The 18,331-nt window shown below is 32.9% G+C and overlaps 2 protein-coding genes across 2 annotated transcripts in view; one reads left to right on the plus strand and one right to left on the minus strand.

The window, feature by feature from the left end:
* LOC106662881 (nose resistant to fluoxetine protein 6-like) overlaps positions 1-8,526 on the minus strand; it is a 30,905-nt gene extending 22,379 nt beyond the window's left edge. Inside the window, exons 1-2 of the mRNA XM_014387316.2 lie at positions 8,215-8,526; positions 2,744-2,910 (exon numbers count right to left, since the gene is read on the minus strand). Of these exons, the coding sequence (XP_014242802.1) occupies positions 2,744-2,910; positions 8,215-8,482 (435 nt within the window). The 5' untranslated portion in view covers positions 8,483-8,526. The remainder of the gene's footprint in view (positions 1-2,743; positions 2,911-8,214) is intronic.
* Positions 8,527-9,968: 1,442 nt separating this feature from the next.
* LOC106662713 lies at positions 9,969-10,602 on the plus strand. The gene is made up of 2 exons (XM_014386952.2): positions 9,969-10,108; positions 10,172-10,602. Exons 1-2 carry the CDS (start codon positions 10,015-10,017, stop codon positions 10,534-10,536), a joined length of 459 nt encoding a protein of 152 aa, XP_014242438.1. The 5' UTR covers positions 9,969-10,014; the 3' UTR covers positions 10,537-10,602.
* The last annotated feature ends 7,729 nt before the right edge of the window (positions 10,603-18,331 follow it).

Below are 18,331 nucleotides of genomic sequence, written 5' to 3' on the forward strand. Positions count from 1 at the left end.
TACTATTTATAGTTGTCCAGCTGTCCAAAATGAACGAAAACTACCAAGGTACATTCATGTCTTCACCTCATACTCGCTGTTTCTGGATCAGGCTAAAATCAACGGATATGAAGGTGACAGGTCCATCTTCGCTCAATAGAAAAAAATCTGACAATTCATATATTTGCACATAGGTCTTTTTTTTTATCGTTTTGCACTCTAGTATGTGCTATTTTGGTCGGACAGACCACAAAATAACCAGAAACAATTAGTTGTAGCTTAGGCTACAAGTCGTATAAATTCTCTGAGCTGAGTTCAACAAAATATATCACAATTTATACCTTTATGGTATATATATATACGGCGTGGTCACCCCAAATCATGGGTCAAAAATTCAAGATCTTGTAGAAAACTGAACGCACAGTAAAAAAGGTCGTGGGTTAACCAGCTAAAGAACCAAGAAAAAACACGTTTTCTGACCTTGTTTTTGAAATAGTAAGTAAACCGCTATTACTACCATAAAACAGCTCGAAACAACATCCATAGTGTATTTATTTCAGCGAGGAATGAATCTAAAACCTAATTGGCTGAGAATTATAATTTTCGCGAGGGGCACAAAAAATATGAAATTTATTACTAATATGTATTTTCGTAAATAGAAATTCACAATTCGTGGACGTCGACACTTAAATTGGCAGATATGTCTCTGGGCGATATCAGTGAGACTATCCCCACAGAACCAAATGACTTTACTCAATTATTAATAAATGAAAGAAATATAAAGTCCTCAATGTTAAATTTGAAGGATTTGTCGAAATGGAATCCTATGAATACAAAGCAGGGAAGGGCAGGACAAGTAAAATAAAATAAAATGTTATGCAGAGGTTCATATGAAGATTATTTATGTACACTTATAATATGGGATATATTTGTAGAACATTCTTAAAAAATCTTGAAAAGATAATAATGAAAAAAGAAAACTCTTCCAATCTCAAGAAAGAATTTATATCTGGATATGCAAGGAAACGAGAGAATCGATAATAAAAAAAAGCAAAAAATACGTATCTCTTTACAAATACATAACAACATTTTTTATATATATATATAATTTAATAATTAATCAATTAAGGTAATTTAAAAAAATAAAACTTGAAAATAAAGATATTTTTGAATAAATTGGTGTAAATAAATCAAAAAATAAATAAAAGTATAGAAAAACGATTCTTTTTTAAAATGCTGATAGATTTTGTGATATTATGCCCAAAAAGTAATATTTCTCACTATTTTGGCCAGTGAGACCAAAATGACCAGAAGCGACTAACCGACAAGTCCAACTCCTAGAATACGTCAACAGAAACGATCAAAATATCATTTGTAGCTTGATCGATTCTAATCCTTTTGGTCTTCCTATCTTTGCTGTTTTTGTAATCTGACCAGAATGACTAGAAATTGCTAAGCTACATTTTAATTTATTATTATTTGATACACTTACACATCATCTCCTCAGAAACATCAAGATGGAATTTCACAATCTATACTATTTTTAGCTAATACGTATCTGACCATTTTGGACAAAATGTGGATATGATATTATCAGATCTAAATATGAAGTTTATTACTAATATGTATTTTCGTAAATAGAAATTCACAATTCGTTGATGTCGACATTTAAATTGGCAGATGATGTCTCTGGGGCAGTATCAGTGAGACTATCCCCACAGAACCAAACGACTTTACGGAATTATTAAGGAAAACAAGAAATATAAAGTCCTCCATGTTAAAATTTGAAGGATTTGTCGAAATGGAATCCTATGAATACAAAGCAGGAAAAAGCTTTGTTTTCTTCCAAGACCAGGTTCCACAGACCGCATTCAAGGAAATAGGTTTTCGGGAGAGGAACTATATTGGACCTCGCTCTTTCAATACATCTTATTCATTCCTTTGATCAAAATAGGCTCTAAACATCTAACATTTTATAAATCCAAACTAACAATAATAATTGTAGCAAATGTAGTTAAGTTATTCAAAAAATTGTTATGATAAATCAAACTAAATATAAAAGATGCTACGAATACTGTCTATCTACATTATTTCACCTTTTATATCGATTTGAACTTAGTTTAAAATAATTTATGTTATTTTTACATATTATGTTCTTTGTGAAATGATTTGGTAACATTTTTGCCTCGAGAACATTTGTGGCAATTAGACATTAATAAATATGTCCTGCAGCGATTATTAATTATCTTTGTCAGCAAACACCTTTACAGCAACGCTAGCTAATTAGTTAGTAGAACTGGCAAATTAAGTCTACAATTAACTGGAGTAACTTTCTTACTGCATTGCATAACTGTTTCTGCAGAATATTGTTAATTAATATTTTATATAATAAAATTTTTGTTTTCTAAGGCTTGGATACTGACAAATTTTCAACAGAATATGGTACCACTCCATAGATAAGGGTTGTTCATTTTGAAAAAACGGGAAAGATATAATCAATTTAAACAGTCAATACATGATAGATTAAGTGTTGTTTGGTCGAAAAGTTCAAAGATAAAGATTTAATCATCAATCACTAGTCACCATATGCACTTGTGCTAAATTCGTCTGGTTTTTGCGTTGATTTTGTTTAAAGTTCTAACGTTTTATAAGGAAAATGCGATTTTTTCAGTTTTACAAATTCCAACCATACCTAGATGCACACAGACAAAATGAGAAAATTAATAAATTAGTTTTTTAGTTGAAATGGATTGTTTGACTTTACATCAATGGTGAAGTTTGCCGGTAGTGTGATTTTCAAATCCGTAAGGCAGTGCATCCCCTTTAAAGAGTACTCTTCAGGTTCGATATCGACGCATTGGTCAAATTGGCCCAGGTCGGCGAAGTTTCCTACCAGGAAGCCAGACTGGAGTTTGGCTGAAGCGTCGACCACTGGAAAAATTGGATTAAAAACAAAATTAAATTGCTGTTAACCAATTGTTTACATCCAAGTTATATTTTCTAAAGAAATAACATCAAGAAACAACAGTTTGATCTAAATAATACAGGACTCGGGTGTCAATACGTTTTTATAAATTTAATTTTTAATTGAATGAATTTCGTTGTAAAGTAATTTGTAAGTAATGTACAAGGTAGTCGAACTAGAAAAAAAATATTACAGGACTGACGTTGGACGAAACAGTTCCTAAGTGAAGATGGAATTAAATTATATTTATATATTTTTGATTGACTTTTATTGAAAAATTGGCAGTGCAAACTTAATGTAACTGGACCCTACACGAACTTTTCTGATCTTCTTGTTCAAACCACAAATCTTGTTAAGCACATTAAATTTCCAAAAAATTTTATTATTGTACTATTACAGTATTATTTTAATTATTTGGTAATTAAGCTGGCGAATTAAAATCCATGCTCATGGACTTAAAATTTTGTAAATGTTAGTTACAAAATTTTGCAGGATGGCCTACTACAATAGTTACTAAATCTTGTCCGTATTATTACCATGGATGAAAGAACATATTTTTACATTTATGTATTATACTTATACAAAGATCTCTCTCTCTCTCTCTCTCTCTCTCATTTTCTCTTTCTCTGCATTTACTCACTATGTTTAACTCTGCATTTCTCTTACTTTGCTTCTGTCTCTCTCTTTTTTGCGTGTTTCACTCTTTTTTCTCTCTCTCCCTCCCTCACTATGTTTAAATCTGCATTTCTCTTATTTTGCATCTCTCTCACTCTCTTTTTTGTGTGTTTCACTCTTTTTCTCTCTCTCTCCCTCACTATGTTTAAATCTGCATTTCTCTTACTTTGCTTCTCTCTCACTCTCTTTTTTGTGTGTCTCACTCTTTTTTCTTTCCCTCTCTCTCGAACTTTCTCTTTCCCTCTCTCTCAAACTTTCTCTCTCTCTCTCTCTCTCTCTCTCTCTCCCTCACTATGTTTAACTCTGCATTTTTCTTACTCTGTTTCTCTCTTACACTCTTTGTTGTTTCACTCTCTCTCTATCTCTCTTTCTTTCTCTTACTTTCTCTCTTAAATTTACCTATCTCATTCTGTATCTCTGGCTATAAAAGTATCTAACTATAACACTCAATTTTATGTATATGTAAACATGTATAATGCAGCCAGTTTTCTTGGTTTATTTATTTTGAATTTTCGTGAATATTTCTTTCTATGTATCTTGTCTATCTATATATTTCTAAATACCTACGTTTTATCTACTTTTCTAGCTGCCTACCGTTTCTTTTTCGTTGTCTTATTGCCCCAAAAACTGTGTAATAAAATTCCCAATAATAATTTAACAAATTCAGTTACGTTTGTACAATTCTTCCATGCATATTTTTTGGCGGTTTCTATTTCATAGTTTCATAGTTTATGCTACCGATCGAGTTAGCCGATCATAGTTTTTATCGAGAACAATAGCAGTGCTAACGATTCATTTTTAACAAATGGATATTTAAAATTTATCATTGAACTATTGATCTATAACACAATTAGGAGAAATAGGGAATTTAACTTCTTAAAGAAACGAAACTAAATGGGTTCACAGACGATATATTTGAAGATAATCCGTATTGTAGCCCTACCGTGTTTGGAGGTTCGCTATTATCGTCTTCAATATGCTTCGACCTGTCACTTTAAAGTCCACCCTTATCAATTAATTTAACCTTGTAGGCATCGGTTAATGATAGATGCGAAATGAAAGTTCAATTTTAAAACATAAAATTCTCAGAACCTAGCCACTGTATAACAAATCCGTGTGAATGTACATCTAACGGCAAGGAAATTTCTTTTGCACAGATATTAATTGATTTTACAGCTATATGTCGAGAAAAAAATTGAATTCTTTAGTATTAATTATTATTAAAATACTCAAAAACGACAGAAACTAAGGATCTTTTACAATTTTTAAAATCTGACTGTATCAATAAATACATGAGTTTCTGCTACTAGCAGTTAACTGCAAAAAATATATTTTCCATTTTCCTTCCATTAAAACATATTGTCTTATACAATTGTATTATCCTTTGTTTAATTATTCATTTTTATACTATACATACTATTATAATTTGATTAGTTCTTGTATATCTATATGAATTGAATTACAGTTCTCTTTCTTGTTTAATGGGGAATGAATATTGTACATCTGTTTAATATTATTTTCATTATGGTATTTTGGTTATGACAGAGCAGATATAAAATTTTAAAAAGCAATAATTGCTTGGAACAATTATTGTTCCACGAAAAGAATTTAAATTATTTAATGAAAATTAGCAGCACCATTTATTTTCAGGTCTGCTACTTAATTAAATTAGTTTTCTCAGAAAAGTTGAAGAATATTTCCTGTATTAAGAAGATTATAAATGGTCTAATAAATTGATTACACTTTAGTCAAATATTTTATCAGTGTCCACGGAATAGAAAAAAACATTGCTGGTCTTTTAATTCCATTTCAATTGTTATTCGACAATAATTTATGAAAATAAATCCTTTCAAAAAATATTCTATTGAAATGTCTTTCGAAGGTATTTATTGTAATTTTTTTGTCCATTGATTATTTACAAAAGAAACAAGTTTATACTGCCTTGTTGGCTTAATCTTATCAGGCAGGATTTTACAAGTGCCTGACCACTGGAAGGCCATTGTAATGATTACGTTAATCAGATATTATTTATACACTGTTAAAAAAAAAAAAAAAAAAAAAAAAAAAAAAAAAAAAAAAAAAAAAAAAAAAAAAAAATTTGGTCGTTTAAATTTTCATTTAAGTATATTTTTTAACAAAACTATCAAAGCAGATATGGTTTTACTTTTATACTAACAACTAATGAATAAGTGTAATAATCAAAAATCCTAGAATGTTAAAAGAAAAATATTGACCTATCACCTTTTTTCGAAATGACGATCAATCTTTTAAAGGAATAGTATAATAAAACAAATTTAATTTATTACACATTATAAAAAAAACATTAACTAGTTTAACAGTAACATTTGTTAATGAGCAGTCATAAAATAAAATACCATTTGATTTTTGTTTTATGTTGTTTTGACGTTTTAGTATAGAAATCGAAACTGCTGGTTGTATATAATATATATACAGTTCTAGATGATAATAAATCAATTAACATAATATATTATGTACCTCAAATACTAGGTTAAACTGGATTAAACATATGTTACAAGTTAAAAATATCAAACACATAATAACATGAAACTTAATGATTTTATGTGAAACTTTTGAACGACATAAGAGGTTTCGCTGTCTCAGAATAATACAATAACACAATAATTTTTTTTAAAAGTTTGTTTTATAATTTTATTACTTGTATTGTAGTCTACTGAAAAAATGCTGAAGCGTGGAATTTAGTTATAAAGCAGAACTTTTTGACCTCATGATATGAGTTCTCTTCAATGTTAATTACATTTGTCTATCCTACACATATTGTTGGGGAATTCACTGAAGAGGCAAATGTAATTAACACTGAAGACGACTCATGTCAAGAGGTCGAAACTTATGTTCATAAATAAAATTTCATGTTGCAGTATTTGATCAACAACCTACAAAATAAATAATAAAATAATACTATAAATATTAATGTGATATATGTGCGATTTAAAAAAAAAAAGAAATGTAGTAGGACATTGGGATGTTTCTATGTTGTTGAAAGGAAGATAATTTTGTAATAACCTTGAAATTTCTTATATGAGATTAAGGAAGTTAAAATAATTAAAATTCTCATTAATATGAGATCTCGAAAATGAAATGTGCTGGCATCTTAATAGCATCTGTGGAAATCCATAACGAAAACAATATTTAAAACAGTACATAAATTGTAACATAAAAATTTCGCAATTTAAAAATAAATGTCTAACAATAAAGTTCAAACTATAAGATTTATTGCAAATTGAAATGGATAAAAATTATATCAGAGGTTAAAGTTTAAACAAAATGTACTTGAAATTAAGTGACTGTGAAAAATGCTTAAATTTTATTAGCTTTTTATTGCCCAAAAATGATATTTGAAAGTTTGAATTTTATGAAAATAACATAAAGTCGTCAATACACGCCTTGAAAATTTTTGATACGGTATTTTATATTTTAAAATTTGCAGTACATTATAACTGTTTATATAAAACTTTCGTAACTGTTACAATCACTGTCACTGGATGGGACATTTAGGAGGAAGGAGATCAAAAATCAATGAGAATTTATGGGATTCTTTTAGATGAGTGTTTCTTGATGATGATTTATGGTTGTTATTGTGGTTTTATGAAATTTACGGTAACGGGAGCAGTTTAAATTGTGGACAAAAAGAATATTTACATGGGTTGTGTTGCTTTAAGAATCAATTTCAAGGATTTTTCTTATGATTAGGCATCCGACAGATATTGAAATCCTAGCTGAATGCATTTTGACTCCAATTTAAGTCGTAAGACGATTGGCTTCAGTAGGGTATTTTAAAGTAGTATTTTTCTTTTTTGAAATAAGCCAGAGCGTTTATTATTTAAAGGAGTCATAACGTCTTACGTTTCGGTTGTGGAGATTCATCTTCAAATTTTTTCTATATAAGTGGATGGATTTTACTCTTCTCTTTTCATACAAAGGGCACCAGTATGTGCGGTGCTGTTGGCGGTTCGAGTGGAAACGACAGGCACAGAGTTTCTTTGAAACGATGGCTTTATCTTCTGCAAAAGGGTTGTGGTTTCAGCAGTTGAGCAGTGTACGCCTGATATAGTGTGGGGGTCAAAACGCTACCCTGAGAAAGACAGTATGGATAGGTTCAATGACTCGGAAAAACTGGCCAGATTAGATGACGTATGAGTAAGTCCGAAGAATAATCCTCTTGAGCAGTAACAGCTAGCTCGGGTGCCAAAACCAAATCATGAAACCAGGTTTTATGTTGTATTGTTTTTTACTGTTGAAAATAATAAATTTACCGTTCTATGCAAACAACCAACATTGCTTTGGAAAACTTTGTTTATCCTGTGATAGATGTGAATTTATTATGCTAAAAAACTAGAGATAGGATATATATTTTTATTTTATTCTTTTGATATTTGGATTATTTAAGAAAAAAGTGTATGGATCACATAACCCTAAATGTTTTTATTTTCATAACAAATTTTCAAAATATTATTAAATAAAGCCCCTAAGGACAGTTTGAAAATACATTATGAACGAAAGATCATCGTTTTTAATTAAAAAAAAATATATATATTTTTCGAGTGATTTATACTTACTGGACAAAGCCCAAATTTGCCCTTTCCTTAGCCCTTTTACGTACGCTTTTATCCCCAAGACGCAGGTCCAGACTTCGATGTCAGTCGTGTCCGACATATTTTGCAAAGCTTCTATCACTTTTTCGTAGAGCCATTTGATGAATCCTGGAATGCTGGTAAGGACGCTTTTGTTATCCCTGGCCTTCTTGTGCTGAGTGAGGCCGGTGTCATCGGCGAACGCCACGGCCAAAAAACAGCCGGCGAGCACCAAAACGGCCAAACGCGACATGTTGACGCACTGACGCCTCACTCAGAAAAATGATCAAAGGGTTTTGATCAAGTGGAAGGATTTATTATCTTATCGCCAAGCGATAAATAAAAAACTCAAGTATAGATGTGTATTCGAGTTTTAAATGAATCGATAATTTTTTGTGTGCAATTATTTGTGTTTAAACATTTTCTTTGTACAAGCTTTATTCAAAAATCCTGATGTCATGGCAAATTTTTATGCTGGTTGCATAAAGGTAACCAATATTTTTTTCTGAATCAGACTTATCATTTACAAATCAGTATATGTATAATACTTTCATCAACTTAATTTTCTTAGAGCAATATTCTTTTTGATTAACAAAATTAGTGAACTTTTTCTTCTCCTAACAAAATGGATGTCGAATAAAGTTGACTAAATATTGAAACATGGTTAATGGCCTGAACCAGACGATCCCAGGATGATCAGGGTTGATAAAACTACTGTCAAATGTTCAATGACTTTCAGAAAATTGATCAATCGTGGTTACAATTAAGGCTGTAGATATCGGTTTGTAAAAAAACACGAATAAAGAATATTTTTATTAATCTTTTCCGCTACACTGCTCATCAGTTTTACCTGCACCAACGATATTTCATTCAAAGATGTGAAAATGTAAGCATAATACCTGCAGCTTGTTCTTTCAGCTCTGCTTCCAGATCATCCCTGTGACATTCACTGAGTTATCTGAATTTACGACCTTTAGGCATAATGTCCTATGGATCCGGCCCGGAGGACCAAAAATTACTGGCGATTTCTTTAATACCGCGAATGGAGGTAAAATATCCTCAGGCATGGACGACCCTTCTGAAACGGTATGTCAACATAAACCTACACGCAACTACACATTTCACCCGAATTTTCAATTACAACCTGTACTGAAGGACAACTTGAGCTCCATGCACCAGTTAACGGAAGTGGTTTTGGAGTCATTTAGAAATGAAGTTGGATTCTTCCTTCTCACCTTCATCTTCAGATTGTTAACGCCCTCATTGCGCTAATTTTTCAAAACAAACAGCGCTTTCAAGCGCTATTCCCACTCTTCCAGAACTCATACATTTTCCCCATCGAGTTGGTAACCTTAAGTAAAATTATACAAACTAGAATCCAATTTAAGTGATACACCACCGCGAAAAACCCAAGTTGACTTGGATGACTAAACTGATATCAAGTGTTCAACGTCTTAGAAAAAAAGTTACAATCGTCAAAAGAGGTATCAGTTTGTAAAACAAAAAAAAGTATTATTTTTTGCACTTTAATAGTTCATGTTTACGCGGTCGAGTGGTTTTATGTTAGGATTTCATTTATTTCACTTTGGAAGTTAATACAATAAGCCAGACATTTTACGATATACAGCCCACAAATATTTAATAACTTTTACAACATTAAACAGAAGATTTTACAGTTGACGTATCACAGTTTGTAAAGCAATAGCTAGAAGAGTAATTTTTGGTAAATTCTTATATTCTTTGATAACATATGATCAATTAAACGTGAAATCTTTTAATTTTGCAATGGTAGCTTTTAAATTGGTACTGTGTTTAGTGTTTTTACCTTCCATATTGGCCGTAGACCCTCCCTTTCTCGTAGGGAGTTTTATCGGAAAAGGTTCGTAGATAAATCCATCAATGATAATAATTCGTTCATCCTCAACATTTTTTGTTGTTACAGAGGTGAAAACCGACAAGAAACCGGCAACTCCGGACGAGGTGATGATGCTGTTAAAAGCCCTGAGTCACATGGGAGCAGCCGAGGCCGAAGTTTTCGAAGGGGATTCCGAAGATTCTCTCGTCCAGGAAAGCGAAAACCTGGAGGAAAACGACGAAATAGGCCAGAATCGTAAATTCCACGGGCAGAAACGAACGTCGGGAAACTCCGCGATGAAGTACGACACGGGGAAACTTTCAGACCCGCAAGAGTTGGCCAGGGCTCTCGGATCGACACCCTCGCCGGAAAAATTAAAACGAGTTGTCGACATGATAAAACAGCACAATGTTTCTATTTATTCCACAAATTTTGACTTTATTGTGGATTGATCAAAGTTAGAAAAACCTTCTGAAAGCCAAATGAACAACTCTATCATAAATGTATATTTGCAATAATCTTTATAAAAGCTTTAATATACGAACATGAGATGATATTTTTCCTGTTCGAGCGGGGAAAAAAACCTTTAAAGTTTTTAAGGTAGGTTACTACATCGTTAGTGATTTTTAATAAATCTGTATATTGTATATAATTAAACTTTATAACCTCTGTACATCAATAAAAATAATGAGTCCCAAATCTATAAATAATTCTTAATTATGGTAATTCGCAGCCCACTGATCTGAGCATATTTGGAAATTGCACTGAAAAACAGATTTGTCCTACTATTCAATGAAAAATATATTGAAATGCTTTTACGCCCCCTTCCCATAAAAAGCTTTATTTGCAGAATAAACAACAGGAATATGTTCATAACATACACATTATCTATACTGTCGCCATTAATACTGCGATCGAGTACTAAAATGGATTATCAAAATTAAGGAAGTGTAGCACAGCTAAGATTGATTAATTCGATTTTAGTAACTGGATTATAGCCTATTGGAAGGGGGTTGTAATTCGATGTGAGGGTTGTCGAGAAAATGTCTAGTCCATTATCCTGGTACATATTGACTTTTGCAGGGTGTTCCACCTACAGCTGTCGATTTTCCTTGTAAATTTCACACGTCATTAACAAAAATGATGCTCTTATTCGTTACGTCGAAGGAATACCACACAAAATATTATATCTTTATTTGTTTAAATATAAGCAAGTTTATTTTTCTTGATGAGTTGAATTTTGCCAAAACTAGTATTGGGTTGTCCGGAAAATAATGCAGGATTTTGGTATTAAACAAAAAAAAAGAAACTAGTTACTTTAAAGCAATGTTCTTTAATCAAANCATACAAATGAGTAATCCTGTAAACGTAAACAGAATATTTTATATAGATTTTTTTTAATGAAAACTTAAAATCCTGCATTATTTTCCGGACAACCCGATATTTTGTTGTACGTAAGATGGTGGTTATTTGATATCCAGCCATCGACCCTCTAACACCACTCTCGTACTACCACCTAAAACTAACGAAAACCGATATCCAAAAACACTTCACTAATTTGGTGCCTACTTACTTTCAATATATAGTGCCACTGATTTGTGCATTGGATTGAAATTTACAAAAATATTTATTTATTTGTATAAAGTTTATAATAAAAACTATTGACTTTTTCTCCAAAAATGAAAAACAAAACCATCTAAGTGCCAAAAAAAGAAAAAAAAGGTTTTGACAAAAAAACCTTGTAAGTACCATCACCAGCAATCTTAAAACAGTCTAAGGTGAGCACGTCTAAGAACCAGGCTTGTCGGCAAACGTCTAAATGCCATAAACAAATTTTTCTTACCGTAACTTTGGCTCATGTTTATTGCTCCCAAATTATGTTATTTGGTATAACAACTGTGGTGGTCAAAATAGATGTTTTTGACACACATTTTATAGTGATTTTTGTAATGTTTTCTGTACTGCTGCAGAAGATGAAACAGCGTTTCTTAGTAAGTGGTCGTGTATTGACCACAATTTTATATTCGCGTGAAAATAATGACATTTGGAAGCAATAAGCATGAACAAAGTTAAGGAAGGTTTGGAGAGACATGCATGGCTCTTAGAGGTGCTTGACCCTGTGACCAGCACTTCAGAAATATAGACAAAATATTCTGGATGCTGTATGCAAAATGATACGAGAAACGCAATGAACAGCCGTCTATCTTAGTACGTTTGCGGAAGGCTGACTTCAAAAATTTGCAACTGTTGGCAAACACCTCTGAACACCAGTAAACTACACAAAACTAAAGTATCTCAAATTCGTGTCACCTGCTACATTCTTAAAAAGGAATAATCGAAATAAATAGTGTGTACAACGATTTAGTCTCGTGGGACAATGTAACAAGAATAAAGGGTGTTGATATATCTTCCCTGACATTCGCCGCACAATTTAAAAACAAAATGGCCAAAGAAGAAGAAAATGACCTATATATATATATTACGCAGGGCGGGCGACCAGGACCCGAGGGGTTAAAAGCCTAGGGTAGGCCCGTACCCCATCCCTAAAAGGTCCGGGAACTGGTCGGCTCACGAGTCCTGCATAAACCTTTTGGACCTATTCACAAACCCCAGGTTTGTGGACCATTTTATCCCGGGGAGTGTTTTGGTTATGTCCTCTCCTTCGAAAGTATCAAATGGCGAAATGATGAAGAAAATGAACTAAAGTTTAATATATACCTGAAACGGCTTTTATAACGATTTAATTTGCAAATAGGATGTTGGGGATGGCAAGAGAAAAAATTATTTAGAGTACTAAGAAGACCATGACACAGTGTTCCTACTTAGACTGTTCGCCAAGCTTTCATGGTACTTCGATTGTTCTGTTCAACTTCAACTTCAAAACGTTAAAAAAATAATTAAAATTTAAAAAACCACCAGTGATTTGATTATGCCAGTTAATACATGTTTTCAGTGTGTTTGTAAAATACACAGCAATTAATAGAGTAAACTTTTAACTACTAATGTGTTATATTCAATTCATTGAAGTTTTGGCACTTATGCTAGATTGTTTCGTGTTTCAACTTTTCAATTAGTTTTACCTAAAATTCAATATAAACAAAGAATGTCTATTATAATAAGAGCTAGAGGGGCGTCGGTGGCCGCAACGGTTTAGGTGTTGACACGGCGCTCATCTTTATAAAGTAAAGGTCCCGGGTTCAAATCCAGCGGCCCTAAAACACCGGCACCCCGAGGGTTGATATAACCTCTGCTGTTGAGAACCCTCGTAAAAAAATAATAATACAATCGGAAACAATTTATTATATATTATATTTCAATTTATAAAATATTTATAAGAACTGCTGATATATGGAAACACATAAAACCAAAGATAACTAAACTGCATAAACAAATGTAAAAACACAAGGAGAGGGATAAGTATGAATTGATTTTAAATTACTCTGAGAGGGAAGAAAAATTGACCACCCTCGTTTGTTTACGGAAATACGTGCAATTGTTACAATATTTATTTTTTATTGGTTACTGAATATTTTTAATGAACAATATAAAATATAGCTATATAAAAAATTAAATAAAAAAATTCAACTGAGTAAAATAATTTTCCCAAAGATGCTGCAATGAAAAAATTGAAGGAAATATTCAATTCAGTACAGGGTATTTCCTCCTCTTGCTTTGTTCACCTCTTGCATGAGACGAGGCATCGATTTTATTGTAGAGTTATGGAATATTTTCAAACTCCTCCAACAGAGCCATTCTTAATTCCTGCAAAATCTCTGGCATCACTGGGCGACCTTTTGACATCTCGTCTCAAATTGATAGTTGCGTTTTAAGTCTGGACTGGCCACTCCAAACGTTGAATTGACGCCCGTTCAAGTCACCAACTTCATGCATACAAATAAATCCATCGTCAATTAGTGGTATATAAGGAACACCTTCTTTTAATACAGCTTCAATGTGTATCGCGCAGCTGTTAGGGGACACTCGATGAATATCAAGTTTGGGCGACTTCCATAGAGCTGCGTGCCCAAACCATTACACCACCACCATAGCTTCTCCAGAGTGAAAAGGTTGCAGGGATATATCGTTATCTTGTTCTTTTCCAAACCATCTTTCGGCTATCAGAAGACCTCAAACAAACCTTAACTCATCCGAAAATGAGATAGTCCAATCTTGCTCAGACCAATTGACGTGATTTCTGCCGAAACTTAACCGAGCTGTGCCTTGTGACAAGTTCTTGACCAGTGATAGGCCTTCTCGACGTAATCCAGTTTCTGAAAGTCTTCGCCTTACAGTGCATTAACAGACATTAACATTGTTGAAGTCATTGCTTGATCTCAACAGCAGTAGAATGTCGCTTACGGGGTACATTCGAAACAATAAAGCCACCATCCCTCTAAGATGACACAATGGCAATCTGACTTATGCCTACTTGAGTAACCTCCAGTATATTGGTAGCGATGAAAAACCCTTCGGACAGTTGTTCGGAGAATGTTAAGCACCCTGGTCACATACGCTTGCTTTTTCCTATTTTAACAATTTTGATTATAGCTGTATCACTTAAAACCGCCACCCAAACAAATTTGCAACTTAAAAATGATACAACTTCAAATAATTAAACAACGGAAATGTTAGCAAGAAGCTTTACAGGAAAAAAACAACAACGAGTAGACTGACGATTCGAAGATTTATTTACAAAATCCAATTTTAAAACAAATGGAAGATTTTATCAGTTTTATTTACCACTAATCTTTCAAAAGTTGAAAGAGAATCAATGAAAGATTATCTAAGAGATAATTAAAAATATAAAGGTGGTCACTATTTTTGCCCATCAGTTGAAAATATTAGTATTAAAAGGAAGTGACTACTAAATTGCTTCATATTTAAAAAAAAATACAGATTTAAGTGACTCGTATTTGCCAGGCTAGCAGTCCTAGGCTCGAATCTACGCAGCAAAGAAATATTTGGCATCAATTTGTAAAAAAATATTGTAACGTGATTTCCTTCCTTATGAAAGGAATCACAGTTTTGAGATATATTTAAAAAGAAAGTCATATAGCTCTTACCTTACCAACAATTCCCCAGTTTCTTAACCTCCATTCTATCTGCACTCCCTCTAATTACATTTAGTTGGTGTGCTTTCGGTATCGCTTGACAATTAAAAAGCGGTTTTCGACAGTATCGGCACGCCCTAGCGTCCAAATCACAGAAACCTTTGTTCCTGGAGAAATAACATTAACAATTTTCACAAGGAAAAAACATAAAATTCATTTTAGTAAACACTTTAAAATTCCAGTTTTGAGGAATACTAATATATCATTTAAGATAGATAGATGCGTGCACGAAGACAAATCAAACCAAATTTCATGTTTCATTGGGAATTAATGCCATTACTAAGGCATGAAGTTCACTCGAACAGAAGTTGGTCAATAAAATTTAAATTGGCAGACCTAAATTATGGGTAACGAGCAAATTACATATATATTTTATTTGTACCTTAATTTTGTAGCAATTGAGAATTTTATTTACCCTTTAGTATCAAATTAAGAATACTTAATAGCTTCTATAAAAAAGTAAATGACAGAGTAAAAATTATGATTTGAACTTATGGTTACCGTCATAAAATATACTGTCTCACCTTCACTACCCTCTACTTTTTCAGGCACTACCCATTATTAAACTAATGAACTACTCTGGTAGACAATATAAACGCAATACCCTCAAATATTATTGTACTTAATTTTTTTATATTTCGGATACCAAAAATAGGTTTGGTTGTAAAAATAAGACGTTTAAAAAGAAAATGTTTATTACCGAAATCTCATAAAACAATTATTGAATAAAGAACAAAAAACTGCACATTCAAAAAAAAAAAAAAATAAATAAATAAATAAAAAAAATAAATAAATAAACATCTTTCAATTACAATTAATTAAGGTTTTTAGTTGAGATGAAAAAAAGTTAATGGGACGAGCTGGATTCGAACTCACGATCTTCGGCTAGATACGCCGCTGCTCTACCAATTGAGCTATCGTGACCTCGATCCACTCGGACATCAACTTCCTATCCCAACCCCACCTTATGAGTTTTCCCTCGTTTTTGCCATTTTTCAAATGTCGTGTAATCGGATTGGATTCTCGACGACAAATGAAATCCGTATCTAGCCGAAGATCGTGGATTCAAATCCCGCTCGTGCCATTAACTTTTTTTCATCTCAACTAAAAACCTTAATTAATTTTAATGTATTAATTGGTCAAGCGAACCGCGAAATTAGTGAATCTTTCAATTAATTAAAGTTTTTAGTTGAGATAAAAAAAATTAGTGTCACGAGCGGGATTCGAACCCACGATCTTAGGCTAGATACGCCGCTGCTCTACCACGTGAGCTATCATGACCTCGATCCACTCGGACACTAACTTCCTATCTCAACCCCACCTTTTGAATTTTCTCTCCTTTTTGCCAGTTTTCAAATGTCAAATGTCGTGTAATCTATTTGATTCTCGGTGACACATGAAATGGCCACGGAGATCGTAAATTGAAAGATATTAATTGGACAAGCGGACCGCGAAAACTAGTGAATTTAACCAATAAAAATGTTTAAAAAAATCTTTTTTGGCCCACTTAATATCGAGTATTTTCATTTCTGGCACGAATCACGTACGTTAAACCCATTTGCATTCGGTGGAAAAGATTTCTGATAAACGCCTGAGAAATTCTTTTCTATTCATCAAGTGCAACCTTTTTTAAGGCTTCTTGGGTATTAGGGTCTGGGTTTCGCAGTCGTCCTCGTCGGTTAAGTTGGTACCAAATGTATTCGATTTGGTTCAAGAATGACTTCGAGCTGGCCACACGAAGTACTCAATTCCAACCTCATTCAGTTAGTCATCCTCAATACATGCTCTATAGGGCCTGACATTGACCAGCATTAGCAAAAATCTCTCATCGATGGAGGGGCAAATGGGGCTACATGCTCTTCGATTATATCTTGTAGGTACCTCTACGTAGTTAGTTCCTCGCACAATAACCAACTCGGTGCGGGCGCCCAATGTAATGCCACCCCAGGACATCAATGTCTCACCGTTGAGTGCCACCTGAGGAACCATACAGCATTGGGCTTTACTGGAGGACCTTTCCATATGAAATTACGCCCATCTAAAGATTTGAGGCCAACTCTCATCTCATCTGTAAAGAGAACTCGTTCCCAAACTTCCAATGTCCAATGCATATGTTCCCGTGCGAAACGAAGTCTGGTCATTTTCTGAGTCGTGGTAAGAAGAGGTCCACAAACCGGGAGTCGGTCCTGAGGCTATTTTCATTGAGCTGTTTGCTAACTTCAATGTCATTCTCACTCAAATACCTGACTAGAGCCATTGAAAAAAGATTAAGGATGATAATAATATCAAATGAAATCAACGAAGGAAAAACATTAACTGAAAGCGAACTTTAAGGATGAAAGGGCATAATCTACTTTTTGTGCAAATTGGATTAATCAATAAAAAAGTAAACAAAGGAAATAAACAATGCATCATTTTCTGTTTATTTTGACTACGATAGCTCCAAATTACCTGTAACTTATGTAGATAGATAATGGACTTAATTTTAAAATAAATAAATTGAGTGGATCGTTAATTTGTTCATCAGTATATTTATGTTTATACTTTTTTCTCTCTCCCTCACTCTCTCTCACTCTCTCTCTCTCTCTCTCTCTCTCTGTCTCCTTCTCTCATTCTCAATACGTTCACTACTTTAAGACGAACTGCTGAAGAAAAAGTTGGAAGCATTAATACCGTTACAAAAAAGTTCCTCTGTTAGAAAATCAGCCGATCAAAAATTACCAATATAATGTAAAATATTTATTGTTACTTTATTTTTGTATTGCTAAAGAAGAGATGGCATATTTATAATTTTGCTTATTCTATTTTGACGTCTCGAAAGCAATTTCTCTGTTATCATAATTATTTTAAAGGTTTTATCGGCCGTGGTAAACTAAATTCACTGTGTATTTATTTAAATTAAGAAAACTCTCAATAAGGTTTACACGATTATGATATGTTTAAAAAGCTGTCTGCCTAGCTATCTTGAAAATGAAAGGGTTGTCAGGTTTATAGATCCTGCAAGAGAATGCGCTGTGGTTTAAAAAAATCAACCTTGTTTTCGTTTTTCAACAATTTGAGCATTTTTGAGGATCTTGTTCATCAGTTTTCTCTGTATCCTTTGCTTAAGCACTACAAATGAAATATATATTTTGTT

Source organism: Cimex lectularius, unplaced genomic scaffold (assembly GCF_000648675.2).
Source record: "Cimex lectularius strain Harlan isolate CLEC.00 unplaced genomic scaffold, Clec_2.1 scaffold66, whole genome shotgun sequence".
Classification (NCBI taxonomy): Eukaryota; Metazoa; Arthropoda; class Insecta; order Hemiptera; family Cimicidae; genus Cimex; species Cimex lectularius.